The sequence below is a fragment of the Glycine max genome, chromosome 18, assembly GCF_000004515.6.
Source record: "Glycine max cultivar Williams 82 chromosome 18, Glycine_max_v4.0, whole genome shotgun sequence".
Classification (NCBI taxonomy): Eukaryota; Viridiplantae; Streptophyta; class Magnoliopsida; order Fabales; family Fabaceae; genus Glycine; species Glycine max.
Window position 1 is genome coordinate 3,938,898 of NC_038254.2, and position 16,175 is coordinate 3,955,072.

The 16,175-nt window shown below is 32.1% G+C and overlaps 2 protein-coding genes and 1 non-coding gene across 3 annotated transcripts; 1 reads left to right on the forward strand and 2 right to left on the reverse strand.

Moving 5' to 3' along the window:
* Window positions 1-1,003: 1,003 nt before the first annotated feature.
* On the reverse strand, window positions 1,004-5,692 carry LOC100788964 (beta-catenin-like protein 1). Its single transcript, XM_003553066.5, has 8 exons — window positions 4,458-5,692; window positions 4,175-4,259; window positions 2,795-2,891; window positions 2,415-2,478; window positions 2,277-2,333; window positions 1,780-1,817; window positions 1,609-1,690; window positions 1,004-1,344 (listed from the first exon to the last, which is right to left on the reverse strand). The coding sequence occupies exons 1-8, from the start codon at window positions 5,529-5,531 to the stop codon at window positions 1,255-1,257; spliced, it is 1,587 nt and encodes a 528-aa protein (XP_003553114.1). The 5' UTR covers window positions 5,532-5,692; the 3' UTR covers window positions 1,004-1,254.
* A 6,093-nt stretch (window positions 5,693-11,785) lies between these two features.
* TRNAS-AGA (transfer RNA serine (anticodon AGA)) lies at window positions 11,786-11,867 on the reverse strand. Its single transcript has one exon. It is a non-coding gene; the product is annotated as a tRNA-Ser (tRNA).
* An 88-nt stretch (window positions 11,868-11,955) lies between these two features.
* On the forward strand, window positions 11,956-15,575 carry LOC100791599 (protein DJ-1 homolog D). The gene is made up of 5 exons (XM_003553069.5): window positions 11,956-12,116; window positions 12,187-12,303; window positions 13,027-13,467; window positions 13,810-14,172; window positions 15,270-15,575. Exons 1-5 carry the CDS (start codon window positions 12,063-12,065, stop codon window positions 15,456-15,458), a joined length of 1,164 nt encoding a protein of 387 aa, XP_003553117.1. The 5' UTR covers window positions 11,956-12,062; the 3' UTR covers window positions 15,459-15,575.
* The last annotated feature ends 600 nt before the right edge of the window (window positions 15,576-16,175 follow it).

The window sequence follows — 16,175 nt, forward strand, 5'->3', positions numbered from 1 at the left end:
ACATTTGTTTGCGTTGCTTGTTTTGCCACTGAAACCCCACCATCATACTTATACCAGTCAGATTACATGATCAAAAAAGAATTAGGATCCAGTAGGCCGTAGCTATGACCGAACGCTGTAAATTTAGCCATATTCTGAGGTATTGAGATACACTTTGTATTTCATTTATTATTATGAACAAAAGACTACAGAAAAATAACCTATGAACAGAAGAGTGTAAAATAGTTTCACCATCATTTAATCATATACTATCATGTATAATTAACTTTTACAATAACTATGTTAATCATTAACAATAATTTTTTTTAATCATATACTATCATGTATAATTAACTTTTACAATAACTATGTTAATCATTAACAATAATTTTTAATTGATTGTGAGTACAAATTTTTTCACTAACAAACCATTAAACTTAATATCATCAAACTATAGTTAAGTTTCTTGACGGGAAGGTAAGGATAGTAGGTCATAAGCAATGTATCATGCATATGTATATTATAATCCCAGCCAAATTTACCTACAAGAGGCATTTAATTGGAAAAAAGTTTTTTCATGCCCAAAAATCATGATAAATGAAAATTGAATAAAATCTATTTAATTTGACATGAAAAATATTTCCGTAACTTTCTTGGCAATAAGAGTTACATGATCATTTTTATTAATTATTTTAATTATTTATCACATTAATAAAAATAACATGATATTTTTACTATAATAAAATAAATATTAAATTGAGAGTAAGATTCTCACTGAAAAGTTTTAGGGAAAAACTTATTAAAAAACATTCCTGAAAACATTGTTTTCAAGGAATCTTACTTTTTTTTTAAAAAATAAATACCAAATATAAAAAACTAAGTTTGCTAAGAAACTCAACTTCTTTCCTACGCCTCCACAATGTTAAAAGGTTAAAATGTCAAACTGACTACAAGGAAAACTTTAACTAACACTCTTAGCGTGGAGGTTAATTTCAGGTTACACCTATGAAAATACACAGCGAAAGACTAAAGTATCCCTATTGGACTGAAATTGCTTTATAGAGGAACAACATTCATGACACCCCACCAAGGGAAAAAAATAATATCCAATATAACTACATTAAGAAGTTGTGTGAAATAAACACTACATGGCTATGATCTCAACGACATTTGCAGATCGGTGTTCCTTCTCCATTACCCTGACTAATCTATTCTCTTTTACAAGCAAAATGAATTACTTGAGTCACCTCCATTGAAGTTTGTGTCTTACACTAATTATAAGGCCGTTATGAACTTCTGAATTTTTGTCTGTGCTCTCTCCTTCTCTTCCGGTCCATCAAGGTCACCAATATTGTCATGATACTCCTGAAAAATAGAAGAAATTCCAATAGATTTGAGCCTCTGGTATTTCTTTTTTAAAATAGTGGGCTTCTAGGAGTAATGCACTGAATCATTCAAACACATCATAAGTGGGGAAGCTAAGCATGGTCAGGTGTAGAAAAAGGGAATATAATTAAATTACCAAAATTTAAGTACAAGGTTGCAACCTTTTAAGGACAGGTAAACTGCGCTAAGGGATAATCAATTTCATTCTTAACTGAATACTAATAAGTCTTTGAGGGCATATACCTGAAGTATATCCTTGATATGCTTCTTACTAAGTTTGTTCTGCTTGAGAAGTAGTTCAATTCTCCCTCTCATTTGTGGATGCCTGAACACAATATTTATCAACACTAGTCTGGTGAAAAACATATACATCAAAGGTCTTGACATTACCAATATATAGAAGCAAATACTTACTCTGAGCACCAAAGATGACCCAAAATGACAGCAATCAACTGCAGGAACATATATAAAATTGTCAGTGCACAACAGGTGCTGTAAAACTGGTATCTGCTTTTACAAACATGATGCTAGTACAATAACCACCTTTTTTTTACTAAAATTCTTCCTAAATTCCATTTGAAAATGAAAGAAACTAAACCTTTATAAGATCCATTTGGTAATACAGTTGATTATGTACAAGGAACAAATGTTTCCTAAGATGATGCTAGTACAAGAACCACTGGTGTTTACTAAAATTCTTCCTAAATGCAATTTTTGAAATGGGAAGAAACTAAACCTTTATAAAATCCATTTGGTAATACAGTTGATTATGTACAAAGAACAAAAGTTTCCTAAGAAATCATAGAAGACATCCATTTGTTAAAGTAATTATGGATGAGTTCATATAACAGCAAAAAACTACACCTATGTCATTTCTCAGCATCAGTTAGTGTATGTAAAAAAAATCTTGCCTGAAGAGTATATAGTCCAGATTCTAGTTTACGGTTGTATTTTTCATCTTCATCCATCTACAAAATACAGAAATATTAGAATGTGATAAAAAAAAAGTTATTTCAATATGAAATGTAGAAGCAGAATAAGTCAACTACCTCCAAGTCATCAAGCTCAACTTGATTCAACCGTTCAGTTTCTGCTTTGACTCTATCTGAATATCTGGAGAGGGAAAACACAGCATGTTCAAATGAGAATATAAGCTTTAAATCAAGAGCTTACTACCACAAATTTTACAATTCTATACAGAGAAAGATGTAGTCTAACAAGAGTGCTGAGTGCATAGTTTATGAAATCAATAAATATTAGTTTTTTATTGGAAATCATGATGGAGGTGCATCGATAACATTAAATGCAACTTCACTATAAAAACTTTCTACTTTTGATTCCTTAACCAGTGCTAGTAGGGCACTAGTTAACATTTTCCAAGTTCAATAATCATAAACTTCACAAAGAGGAGATAACAAGTCCAACCTACCTGATGTATAGTTCCATTAGCCTGTCTATCTTCTCACACTCATTTTCAACAAATTTACTTAATAATCTTTCTCTCCTAGAACCCCTCAAGATTCCACCTGGCAAAAATATAGAGCACTGAAGTTCAATATCAAATATGATATAAGTATACACAGTAGTTGAATCGAGATTAAAATCATGAATCAGAAGGCCTACTTTCTGCATCATGAATTGAACTGTATCCAATAATAAAAAACAGGATATACAACTAGCAAAGATAAATAAAAGCACAAATTCATGATCAATAACTCAAACATAAATCTAGGAGCAATTTATCATAAAGAAACATATCAAAAGTCAAAACATATATATAGAGTGGAAAGAGGAACACAAGTGTAGTGGCAACAATGACCAGAACCTGCAGTAAAATTGTGTGGAAAGAGAAACACACAAAAAAAAAGTGAGGGAGAGGCAAAGAAGAGAACAAGAAATAGGCAAAAGAGATGCACATGAAGAATGGGCCACCCTGGGTCTGATCGGAGGGGAAGAATCAGCTGATTCACTCTCTTATCTACTAATTTTTCGGGAAAAAAAATTCAGGGTTTTCGGAACCAGGTTGTGAATGACCTAACCCAGTTAAGATGCGTGACCCAGTTGTGGTAGAATCAGATTATTAGGCCTGAACCATATGATTTCTGCAATTCATGCTGTGATTCAAGCGCCAAAATGAGTCAGCACCAGACTCGCATCGCCAGTCACCCGAAATGTATCATATCACACAAGTAGTATCATGAATCATATGATACTGATAACAGTGGTATACACATTCATGTCTAAGTGGCACTGCAATGCATATTCAATTTCATGACTGGATTCTCTTAGTGTAACTTGAACAATTCAAAAATTTGGCATATACAAATAAAATGCAATAGATACCAACAACATTTTAATATGACTGCTTTACCAATAGTTGAAACTCAATTGGGAGATGTTTCAGCTTATATTCCTACTAATGTAATTTCCATTACAGATGGCCAAATATTCTTATCTCATTAAGGCATGTACCACGTTCCAGACATAGGCAACAATGCTGAAGACACCTTCACAAACAACAACCAGGCATTAACCCACTAGGTGAGATTGGTTAGATGGCGTGATGTAATTAGGCTCTATTAAAAACCAAATTCTCAGTAACCCGTTTAAAGCAATAATCCTCCTTCATGTCTAAGATTGATCATACCCAGTAAAATGCAGGACACACAGTGTATTTGCAGAGCAACTGCAACTTGACCATAATAAATTTCAAACAAAACTAATTATGGATACAATCAGGAAACTTTAGTCGCTTGCCAAACAAGACATCCTAAGTTCAAACTCAAATAAATTTCACTTGCCTGCTTACCAAATAATGACGCAATCAGTGACACAATGCGCTCCTCCAAATCCTCTTGGTACCTTTCTTTCTTGTTCTTCTTACTTAAAGGAATCTACACATCAAAAAATACAACTTCTTTAGAATAATCCATTTACAAGCAAAAGGCAAACACACAATGCAATTCGAACAAACCAAAAGTAACAGCATAATCCTTCACAAACACCAATAACAACAATTCAAAAACAAGCACCGGATACACTCTCAACAATTCTGCAAAGGACCAACAGTGTTAAGTTGTAGCATCACTTGCCTTACCCATGAAAGCTGCAAACGCGGTCTTCAACCCCAAAACATCCACAAAACGCTCACAAGCCGGCGGGTACTTCGTCATAGCAAAATCAAGCGCCCTAATGGCCGACCCATAAGCCAATTTCTTCTGCTTCATAATAATTATCATTAACTCAACCCCTTCAGCCTTTACAAACCGTTCCTTATTCTCCAACGGCATTAACAAACAACACAAGCAATCAAACAAATTCTCCAACATCTCCTCCTCATCGGAACTCTTCGGATCCTTAGACTTATACATAGCCACAGCCTGAAGCACCACATCAACCCCATTCATCTGTCCCAGCTTCTTCTGATTCACAGTACTACTCTGCAGCAAAATCGCCAAAATCTCGGAAGCATACTGCTTATTACTGTCAAACTCCCTCACTTTTATCTTCCCGAGAAGCCACTTCAGCAACTTCGTCTTCTCGCAAACCAGCTCCGCCACCGCGGGCTTCACCTCGATCATATTCTCCACCGTGGCGAGGGAGCCGTACACGGCGGCGTTCTCGTCGGGATCGGAATCGTTCAAGCGGTGCAGGTTCTGCACGAGGAGCTCGAGCGCGCTGTTGTCGACAAGCGCGTCGACCAAAACCCTAGCGGAGTCGTCGTTGTCGTCGAGAACGTCCTCGTCGGTGAGGTCCTGGAGCAATTGCACGACGTCGATGGCGATGTCGGTGTTGTCGTGGTTGAGGAGGTCGACGATGGAGGGAACCACGTTGAGGTTGACGAGGTCCGGGTAGAGCTCCGGCGCGCCGGCGAGGACCTTCAGCTTCTGAAGCTCTTCGTGGAGTTCTACTTCGGAATCGGCGAAGCGGTCCGGTTGGTTAGGGTATTTAAGGCGCGCTTCGATGTTATCCTTCAGGCGACGCTCGAAGGAGAGCACGTGCTTCTTTAGGGCTCGGAGATCGAGGGCTTCGACCGCGTTCTGCGACTTCTCGATGGCTTCGAGGAGGGAGAGATCGACGTCGGCGGGGGCGGCGACGCCGTTAGAAACGGCGTCGTCGAATTTTCGCTTAGCGGCGGGGTTCCGCGCGTTCGCAGCTACCTCCATTGTCGCCGGAGAAAGGAAACCCTAATGCGGGAATTTTTTTTGTTTGCAGAAGAAGTGTATGAACGACGTTGTCGTTTAGGAGTGAAAACAAGTGGATTGAGAGGAAGAATGCTTTTACTGAAAAGTGATGGGAATTGACGTTAGGGCAAGGAATCTCTTGCAAGTTGAGAATTTAATAGAGGGATCTATTTATTTATTTTTATAAAAATTGGAAAATTAATATAAAATTATTATTTTTCTTATTACGTTGTAATATTATCATATTTTTCTTACACACACCCATATATAATATAACATAATTATAAGAATACTAAGTACCTTTATAAATTAACGGAGTTTATAAAAAAAATATCTTCAATTTTTTTATATTTTTTAAAATGTAAATCCAAGTCAATATCCAAATAAATTAGGGATTAAGTAAAAAGTTAAACAACTCATGCGATTTGGATTATGTTAAACTAAATATAATTTGGTTTTGGTGAGTCTCACAAAAGTAATTTTAAGAGCATCTTTAATAATAATTCTAATTTTAAGATTTTGAATAATTTTTTGGCGAATTTTGTAATGTCATATGTGTACCAATTTTTTTTTTCTTTTTTGCTTTAGTGATAGATTCTAATTTCAGATATTGGGACTTTTTTTATCTGATAATGGATCCCACTTAAATTATTTTTTATGAATTATTTTTAAATCAAATTTAAGCAACTAATTATAAACATTTTAATTAAGAAATATTTAATTTTAAAAAATAGAAAATAATAATAATTAAAAAAATTATTTATGAATAAAGTTAAATAAATGAAAAATACATAAATTCATAAGCAACAAAATAAAAAACATTTGAAATCTTCTTGTATGTATATAATGTGTTCCTTGTAAGTATGTAACAAATTCGAGAGAAATATCACATGATACATCAATATTTAAAATCTCTTCATTTATTTGACCATAATCAACATCAATATTATCATTGTATATATGTTATATATTTTGAACAATCATATTATAAAATATAATACATGTCAATATAATATTCTTTATCATATTGATGTACCAATTACATGATAAATCATATATAATTATAAATCGATGTGTTTTCTATATTAGTGTAATTACTTCAGTGATAATTACATATCCATATTAATAATTTTTATATCTAAGTGTATCTTTTATCAAATTATCCAAACAAGATTTATAATATAAAAGAAATTTCCGTGTAAATATTTTAAAACATAAATTAATTTATTTATACACACTTTAACTAAAATCAATTCAACAAGGTAGAATTCATATAAAATTAATTTTGCATACTTTAATATAAGCACACATTACTTAAGTCCTCTTTGAAGTTATTACAAATTTTTAGTTTTTGGTGTTGAAATGTAATTTTAAGATTAAATTACTCATTTGGTCTATATACTTTCATGATTTTTACCTTTTTAGTCTTTATAGTTTGAAAATAGTTTTTTTAGTCCTTATCATTTACATTTTAATTCTCTTTTAGTTTCTATAGTTTAAAAATACTTTTTTTAGTCCTTATAGTTTGTATTTTAATTATCTTTTAGTTCCTATAATTTGAAAACTATAGGGATTAAAAAAGTAAGAATCATGAAACTATAAGGACTAAAAAGACCATTTTCAAAACTAGAAGAACTAAAAGAGAATTAAAATGTAAACTATAGGGACTAAAAAGACCACTTTCAAACTATAGGGACTAAAAAAGTAAGAATCATGAAACTATAAGGACAAAATGAGTAATTTAACCTAATTTTAAAAACAAAACCTGTTTGATAAAAGTGGGATCATAATGGTTTTTCACCCAATTTTAAAACACTTTCATATCAGTTTTTAAAAACAAAAACAAAAATGTTTCTTTTCTCTATTTTCTTTCATCAAAACAAGACAAATCACCAATTTTTGTTTCTACTATATTCAGTTGTGTGGCCACCCACCTGGCCATTGTTGATGCCCAACCACCATCGCCGCATTGGGCTTCTTCTTCTTTATACAAGCACAAAGAAAAATACCTTATCACAAGCCACCCACCTTGCCATTACTGATGCCCATCCACCTAGTCACGTTCCTTGACAACCCCACCCAGTGTTGGTAACCACCTAACCACCGTTGTTGCATTAGGCTTCTTCTTCTTTTTACAAGTACAAAGAAAACACCTTACCACGAGATCGAGGAACACTTTTACATCCTTCGCATCGAGGTTGACGGTGATGGTGTTTCGGAGGAGATGGACACTCCAATTACAGAGGTTGTCAAAGGTTTTGGACCAACTTGAAGTGAGATATGTTAGAATTAATGTTTGATGTGAGAGATATGTGATTTAGGTAAAGGCTAATAAATAAATAATTAATAATTAAAAATTAAATTTTAATTGGGTTAAATATGAAAAATGTCTAGAAATAACTGTTACTTGACAACAGTAATGGTTATAAAGAACTGAATACTCACTAACGTAAAACAATGTTCTCTAACAAAAAAGTGTTTTCTTTAAGTCCTAATCATCACGAACTTAGAGAGACAGAAATAATAGTCAAGGAAACAAAATTTTGTTTCTCTCATCTTCTAAGGAATCAAAGTGCACCAGAGAGAAATCTTATTATGAAAAAAGGTGTACATTGTTTATCTATTATTTGTGAGAATCATATATTTCAAGATCTTATTAATTTCTTATAATTGTTAATCTCAGAAACCCTTGAGATTTACAAGATAGGCCTAACAAGTTTCGCTGCCATAGAAGAACATGTTTATTCTTGGCAAGTGAAGAGAAGAAGATGAAAACATATTGAAGATGAATTGTTCTAAAATCGGCAATAACTTTTAAATTTGGAAAAAATAAATCAAAACTAAAATTTTAAACAAAAAACTAGTTTTAATTTTTAAGATTTTGAACAAATGAAATAAAAAATACCCCAAACGGAGCCTTAGAGTTGGAGTTTTGGAATTTTTTTTATAGATTGGATTATTAGTTAATCAAGTAGAAAATAGATAGGAGAGAAAAATATGAATGACAATAATGAAAGAAAAATAAAAAATGAAGGAAAACAAAGGGTACAAATCTTGAGGAATTTTGTGGAAGACCTCATCCTCTAGCATGGAGAACTTGACTCTCTTATAGTGAATCTATTGAAAATCAAATTTTGAACTCAAGATCTGACATTAAAATTGCTATTAGTTTACTTTAAGTAAACAATTGAATTTCATCATCTATATTTCATTTCATTCTCTCCTGTTTAACATTGTTCTTTAATAATATTTGTATATCTTTTTTAACATAAAAATAAATTATGCATCATATATTATTTTTAGTATTGTATTTTAACAATATTGACATGCCATTTTTCTAATATATAAAAATAAGTTATGCATCTAAATTGCAACAAGAAGAAGAAATAAATTAGTTTAATACTTGTTACCAGTATAGTAACAAAGGTCACGCCTTACAAACTTTTTATAAGATTATAAACCATGTGTTATAATAATGTGTTTGCACACTAGATAAGTATGAGAGATAAAAAGAAAAAGAGAGAGAATTGATAAAAGAGGAAAAAATAATAGACTCATACTACATATGAAATTGACATGTAACAAGATGATTATAGATTACATAATGTTACATATCCATTAAGTAAACTTAATACAAGTATATCGCATGGTTTGATTGTTTTGTTTTCAAAATAGAAATAAAAACAGAGGCAAAGCGTACGAATATAATAGTTTTTGTTGTGCATATCGATGAGAAGATGCTGGAGTGTAGTGTAGCATAACAAAATGAGATCATAGCCAAAATGAGATCATAGCCATATTTGTCAAACGAATAATAGAAATAGGCGTTTTGCTCTTGATGACATAAGTATACTTGTTGAACCTTGTTAATCTCGTGTTCGTGTGTGCATGTTTACTCTGATTTTTGGAATTCTGATTGCTATTGTTGTTAGTCTTTTTTATTTTCAATTTAGGTGGTTGTTGGATGGAGGAACAAGAATGTTACTCTTATAAATAGTAGAGTTGTCAAAGTGGGTCAACCTAACCTATCATGGATTGCTCGAAAAGTAGATTAACATAACCCGGTTCATTTTTTGGTGAGTTTGTAAAAAGCCACCTTAGTGGATTAAAGAGTTAGTTCATCCAAAATAGAAAAAAATGTATCATTGAAGATAATACAACAAAAACATAAGAATATGGGAAACATTCGATTGCACTAAAATAAAATAAAATGATACAACAAAAACAAACACAACCTAAACACTCATTGATAATTGAATTATGACATATGAATAAAACATTAAGGTGAAAGCAAAGTGGGCTAACCTGACTCACTATAAGTTCAACTCAAGGGTCAATTTTTTCTTATAAACGATGTAAGTTATTTTTTATCAACTTGACTTCCATGGTATTTGGCTCACAAATTTTGGCTCACTTTGATGACTCTAATAAATAGGAAGCTTTGGTTTTTTGTTTATGCATCCCACTACAAAATGTAGTATCTCATTCTAAGAGAGAAAAGTAAGAGAGTTCTGTGAGTGTGTCTCCTATCTTATAGAGAGGTATATTTCTTATTATAAGAGACAATGCATAATTGTTCTCTGCTTATGTTTTAGAGAAGTTGTAATATCTCTTCTTAGTCTTGGTCTTGTTTTTTTTTTTCCTTTTTGCGTTGAAGATTTTTCATGTTAAAATATTGTGTGTTAATTTCCATTTTTCTCATATTTAGTTTTGGTTGTGAGATATTATTTAGTTACTCTGGTACCAATATGTATTTAGTTTTTTTTATTGGATAGTTTCTTTCTTATGTTTTGTTCTCTTTTCTACTCATTAGATACTTTTATGTTTATTCAATTGCATATTTTATTTCATCTCATAATTTATTTTTCAAAATTTTTATATTATTATTTTAAAAATACATATTAGATGATTTCTAATTGATTCATCGTATAAAAATCTTTAAATCGAAGTCTTTATTTTCTTTTTGGTTGCATAATCAAAGTCTTTATTTAATATGATTGTACCGTAGTCTACGTATTAAAAACAACATTACATTGATGAATTGTTTTTTATTTTCATTTTTCTGTAATTTTTCTTTAATTTTAGATTTAAATATATGTTTTCATAACCTAAATTATTTATTTTCCTTTTATATATGTAATATTTTTTATACCTATCATTAGTATTTGTGGGCTAAATGATAACAAAATAGACAAAGTGTCACACAGTTAATATTATGTTGGTTCTCATAAGTTTTAACATCATTTACTTTTTTTTTAATAATTATTAATGAAAGGTCTAAAATATCTCTTTCTTCCTCAAGTTAATCTCCCCCAAAATTTTATGTTCTGTTTGTCCAATCTAGAACTCAAAATCAAAACAATCCCAAATAAAAAAAATTGGGTGGTAATATAAAAAGTATATTCAAAGTACCAAAAAATATATTTAAACTTTAATTTTATAATATTTTGTTAAAAACACATGAAATGTAATAAAAAAATGATAAAAAATACGTCTTGAAAAGATGCATATTTTAAAAAAAAAGAGTTAAATTACTCATTTGGTCCCTATAGCTTCACAATTCATACCTTGTAGTCTCTATAGTTTGAAAATAGTTTTTTAGTTTGTATAGTTTATATTTTAATTCTCTTTTGGTTCCTATAGTTTAAAAGTGATATTTTTAGTCCTTATAGTTTATATTTTAATTTTCTTTTAGTCTCTATAGTTTGAAAATAATTTTTTTAATCCTTATAATTTGTATTTTAATTATCTTTTAGTCTTCATTACAAAAAAATATAAAAATAATTAACTACAAATTAGTTATAAATTATCAACTATTTTTTTATTACAAATTATCTTGCGATAAATTAGTTACGAATTACTTACTAATATGTTTTTAGTTAATTATAATTAATAATATTATTCATATTTTGATGGTAAGGACTAAAAAGAGATTTAAAATATAAAATATAGAAATTAAAAAGACCACTTTCAAACTGAAGAATTTAAAAAAGAATTAAAATGCAAATGATAAGGAATAAAAAAATCATTTTCAAATTACATGGACTAAAATAGAATTAAAATGTAAATTATAGAGACTAAAATAAATCACTTTAAATTTATAAGGACTAAAATGTATAAATGATGAAACTATAGGGACCAAATGAGTAATTAAATAAAAAAAATATATTTAAGCTTTAATTTTACACTATTTTGTTAAAAAGCCATGAAATGTTATACAAAAATAACATTAAGAACGTGAACGGCAGGATTCGAACCTGCGCGGGCAGAGCCCACATGATTTCTAGTCATGCCCGATAACCACTCCGGCACGTCCACTTTGATGTTGGAGTTGTGAAATTTATTATTGAAATTTAGAACTTAACAAGAAGTGTATTTTGTTTTATTTTTTCCATCAAACACTGTAGATGCTGGCAACTGGTGTAGATATTTCTAAATCAATTATTTCCTTTATCTTGTTTATGTACTCTGACTCTGTGAGAGAGTGTTTGTACTTTGTAGTAGCAAGCGAGCATGGCTCCGAAGAAGGTTCTTCTCCTTTGCGGGGACTTCATGGAAGACTATGAAGTAACTAACTACCTACCTTCTTCTTCTTCAATAACTTCAATTCTCTTACGTGTTTCTGTGTTGCTTGTAGGCCATGGTTCCATTTCAGGCATTGCAAGCCTTCGGTCTCGCCGTCGACGCCGTCTGTCCCGGAAAGAAATCCGGCGATGTCTGCCGCACCGCTGTCCATGTACTTGCCGGCGCCCAGGTCTCTTTCATCTTCTCTTCTGCTTTTGTTTCCTTACATAGTGTTTCCAATCATTGAAATCTGCAATTCAATTGATTTGCAAAAAAGACGGCTTGGCTTGGTTTTTTAATTTTATTTTTATCGATGAATAGAATTTCAACTTTTTTTATATGGTGTGAAATAAAAATTATAAATATTAGTCATATAACCATCTATGGAAGGTAAAAAATACTTAAAAATAAAATAAAATCATATATACATTTTTATTTTAATCTTGGTTATTTAAATATGATCTAGTGATTTATATTTGTAGCTTTCATTTCTTACATTCGGAAGAACTCTGATTTGATATGTTCTCAACAACTTAAAATCAGATCTAATATAATTGCATAGGTTTAGAGAAAAGAAAAGAAAAATTCATTTGGACAGTTTGGTATGAGAATTTTATTTTCTATTTTCACTTTTAATTACAAAAATGCCAACCTGTTTTCATTTTAATTTCCCTTTTCAAAAGTTTATAGGAAATAGTGAAAAAAGTGTCATTTCCGAACAAATTTTTGAAAACAGGACAAAAAGCTTGCGTCATTTTTTTTAAAAATTAAAAGTGAAAACAAAAAATGTTTTCTTATACTAAACAACTCTTAATTAATCAATTCCCAGAATTGTAGTTCCAAGCCTGCTCATAGTTGACTTTGTAATTGATATGGTGGATAATTTTGGGTAATGCATTTTGGCTGCTTTCAGACTTATAGTGAGACGGTTGGTCACAATTTTTCACTCAATGCAACGTTTGATGAAGTTGATGCTGCAAGCTATGATGGGTTGTGGGTGCCAGGTGGGAGGGCTCCAGAGTATCTTGCTCATGTTCCTGGTGTTGTGGAACTGGTGACCAAGTTTGTCAGTTTGGGAAAACAAATTGCTAGCATTTGTCATGGACAGTTGATTCTGGCTGCTGCTGGAGTGGTTAAAGGCCGCACGTGCACGGCTTTTCCTCCTGTTAAACCCGTGCTAGTTGCTGCTGGTGCTCATTGGGTTGAACCTGACACTGAGGCAGCAACAGTGGTAGATGGTGATCTCATTACTGCAGCTACTTATGAGGGGCACCCGGAGCTCATTCGCCATTTCGTGAAGGCATTAGGAGGAAAAATAAGTGGTTTTGATAAGAAAATCCTCTTTATTTGTGGGGTAGGTTATAATGTTTATCATGTTGCTTATAGTTGAGAATCATGGGCTGCAATACTGCTCACCTTACTTCTTTTGGCATGATTAGTTGTAGAATTTTAAGGGGTTGGGCTGCAATACTGCTCACCTTACTTCTTTTGGCATGATTAGTTGTAGAATTTTAAGGGGTAGAGCTGAGAGACTATCTACTATTTGAGTAATTTCACCTTAATTGTGCAAGCCATTTGCTTCAGTGTCAGTTATTGAACCTAGTGTACCCAATAATTTCATGTTTGTTTCCTAAAACTTTTCACTTTTATTGCAATGATGATTGATGAAGATGAGTTTTAATTACATTAATTGCAGGATTACATGGAAGATTATGAGGTCAAGGTTCCTTTTCAGTCCCTTCAGGCTTTAGGATGCCATGTTGATGCTGTTTGCCCCTCAAAGAAGGCCGGTGACACTTGCCCAACCGCTGTTCACGATTTTGAAGGGGATCAAACTTACAGTGAGAAACCAGGACATACTTTTGCTTTAACAGCTACCTTTGATGATGTGGATCCCTCAGGTTATGACGCTCTTGTCATCCCTGGAGGTCGAGCACCTGAGTATTTGGCATTGAACGAGTCAGTCATTGCCTTGGTGAAGTATTTCTTTGAAAACAAGAAGCCAGTGGCATCTATCTGTCATGGCCAACAGATTTTATCTGCTGCTGGTGTTCTCAAGGTATTATTACTGTAAACTCAAAAGAAACACTGAGTTTGTTATGTTTCACATATGCTATCAACCAGTATTTGAATCAAGTGGCTATTGATATAGTTTGTCAAAAAAAAGGTTGAGATATTTTACTATTGTTTTCTTGGAACTCGTGTTCATTCTACACTTTTCTATTAGTCTTTCTGGTCAAGATTTGTCTTGTACCAATTATCAGGAAAGAACACCCTATTAGACTACATCTCAATAATTTGTTACTTCAGTTATTTGTTCTAACAGTATCAAGACAAAATTCTTTTGAATTGTTGGGTTAAAAAGGTGTAACTAGCAAGACTGAGCAAGCAGGAAGTTATCACTTATCATTGACTGGGTTACAGCCATTTCCTTTAATAAGTCATGCAGGCTTGCTTCTTATTTTGTTATTCTGGCTTGTCACTAAATCACACACATTGTCAGAAGACTTTCTGATTAGTCTGGATTAATGAAATCTATTTATGCAACCAGCTTCTGTGTGACTTTATCTCCTGGTGTATTTTGTGTTCATGAAATGGCATTACTTTTGTTACTAGGTTCATTGACTTTATTCTTATCTTAGTTCTTTCTCACTTAGGCGGTCTTCTAGCTTTTGTATACTTTTTTTTGCTTGCTTGGATAATTGGATTGTAATCCTTAGTTCCTTGCCCTCTATCTCCCATCTAGGAACAGAAAGACTGACAATATATAGAATTAAGCATAAAGAAATTAAATATATGTGGAACTGGACAGATGTTAACTAAGAGTCTCCGTAAATTGCTTCTTTTGTTTGATCGTTACTAAATCTCCATCTATAATGAATTGATCAAAATCTTTGGTCATGGGTGCATCTCTAGATTAATACTGCTGTCTCTTGAAATGCTTGATGAATTATTGAATTCTATTATGACTATATGGATGGTATGATTGGTTATGAGATCTCGTATATTCAATGATGTCTTGTTTGTTACTTCTATTTTTCTTAATTTCATATACACCATTCATTGGTGAAAGTAGGTAGAAAGCACATAATGATAATCATTGAATGGTAGAATGAATTGTTAGTGCTACGGTGACATACATTTTTTCTGTAACAGGGAAGGAAATGTACTGCTTATCCGGCTGTGAAGCTTAATGTGGTTCTGTCAGGAGCAACATGGCTTGAGCCTGACCCTATAAGCCGATGCTTCACTGATGGAAATCTAGTTACTGGAGCTGCATGGCCAGGGCACCCTGAGTTCATTGCTCAGTTGATAGCACTACTTGGTATTCAAGTATCTTTCTAGATGCACTTTGTGATGTAATTAATTATCAATGAATAAAGCTTGGCAGTCTCCATATGCATTTTGTATCAAATATTATATGTATGTTAATGTATTTTACAGTCCTGTATTTGAAGGACCTATAATGTGCAAAAGTAACTAATTATGCATTTTACTACCCCAAATTTGACATTGTACTGTAATTTGGTATGTCAAATTTGGTGTAGTAAAGTAAATTTCAAAAGTTGGATATAGCGCGATAAGGTACCTGATTATCTATGTATGGACTGATTTTATTACAGAGGAGCTGAATTCAGCTAGTTTTCAATTCGCCACCCCCCACCACTTTAGTCCCTTCGAAGATACGCAGCCTGGTTGATGTATCTTAATTCATTTTTTTTTCACAATTTAATTGTAATTTAAAAAATCTTATCTCTTAATTTATTCTTATTTAATAAATAAAGTAGCCATGCCTGTACTATAAATTAGAATATATAACTAAAAGAGTGATATTTTTCATACACCACATTCTTTCCATTAGACATTCTCAATATTAATGTATTATATATTTGTCTTATTTGAATATACATTTCACATGCTATTCTCACGACTAGAAAAATCTATCTTTTAACTATCTCAAACTACAATTTATGCCACCTTTTTTTTTCTTGTGAAAATTGACTTCAGGAAATTACTTTTTGAGATGTGTTAAAGTTTTAACACCTCTAGAAATTTTTTTTT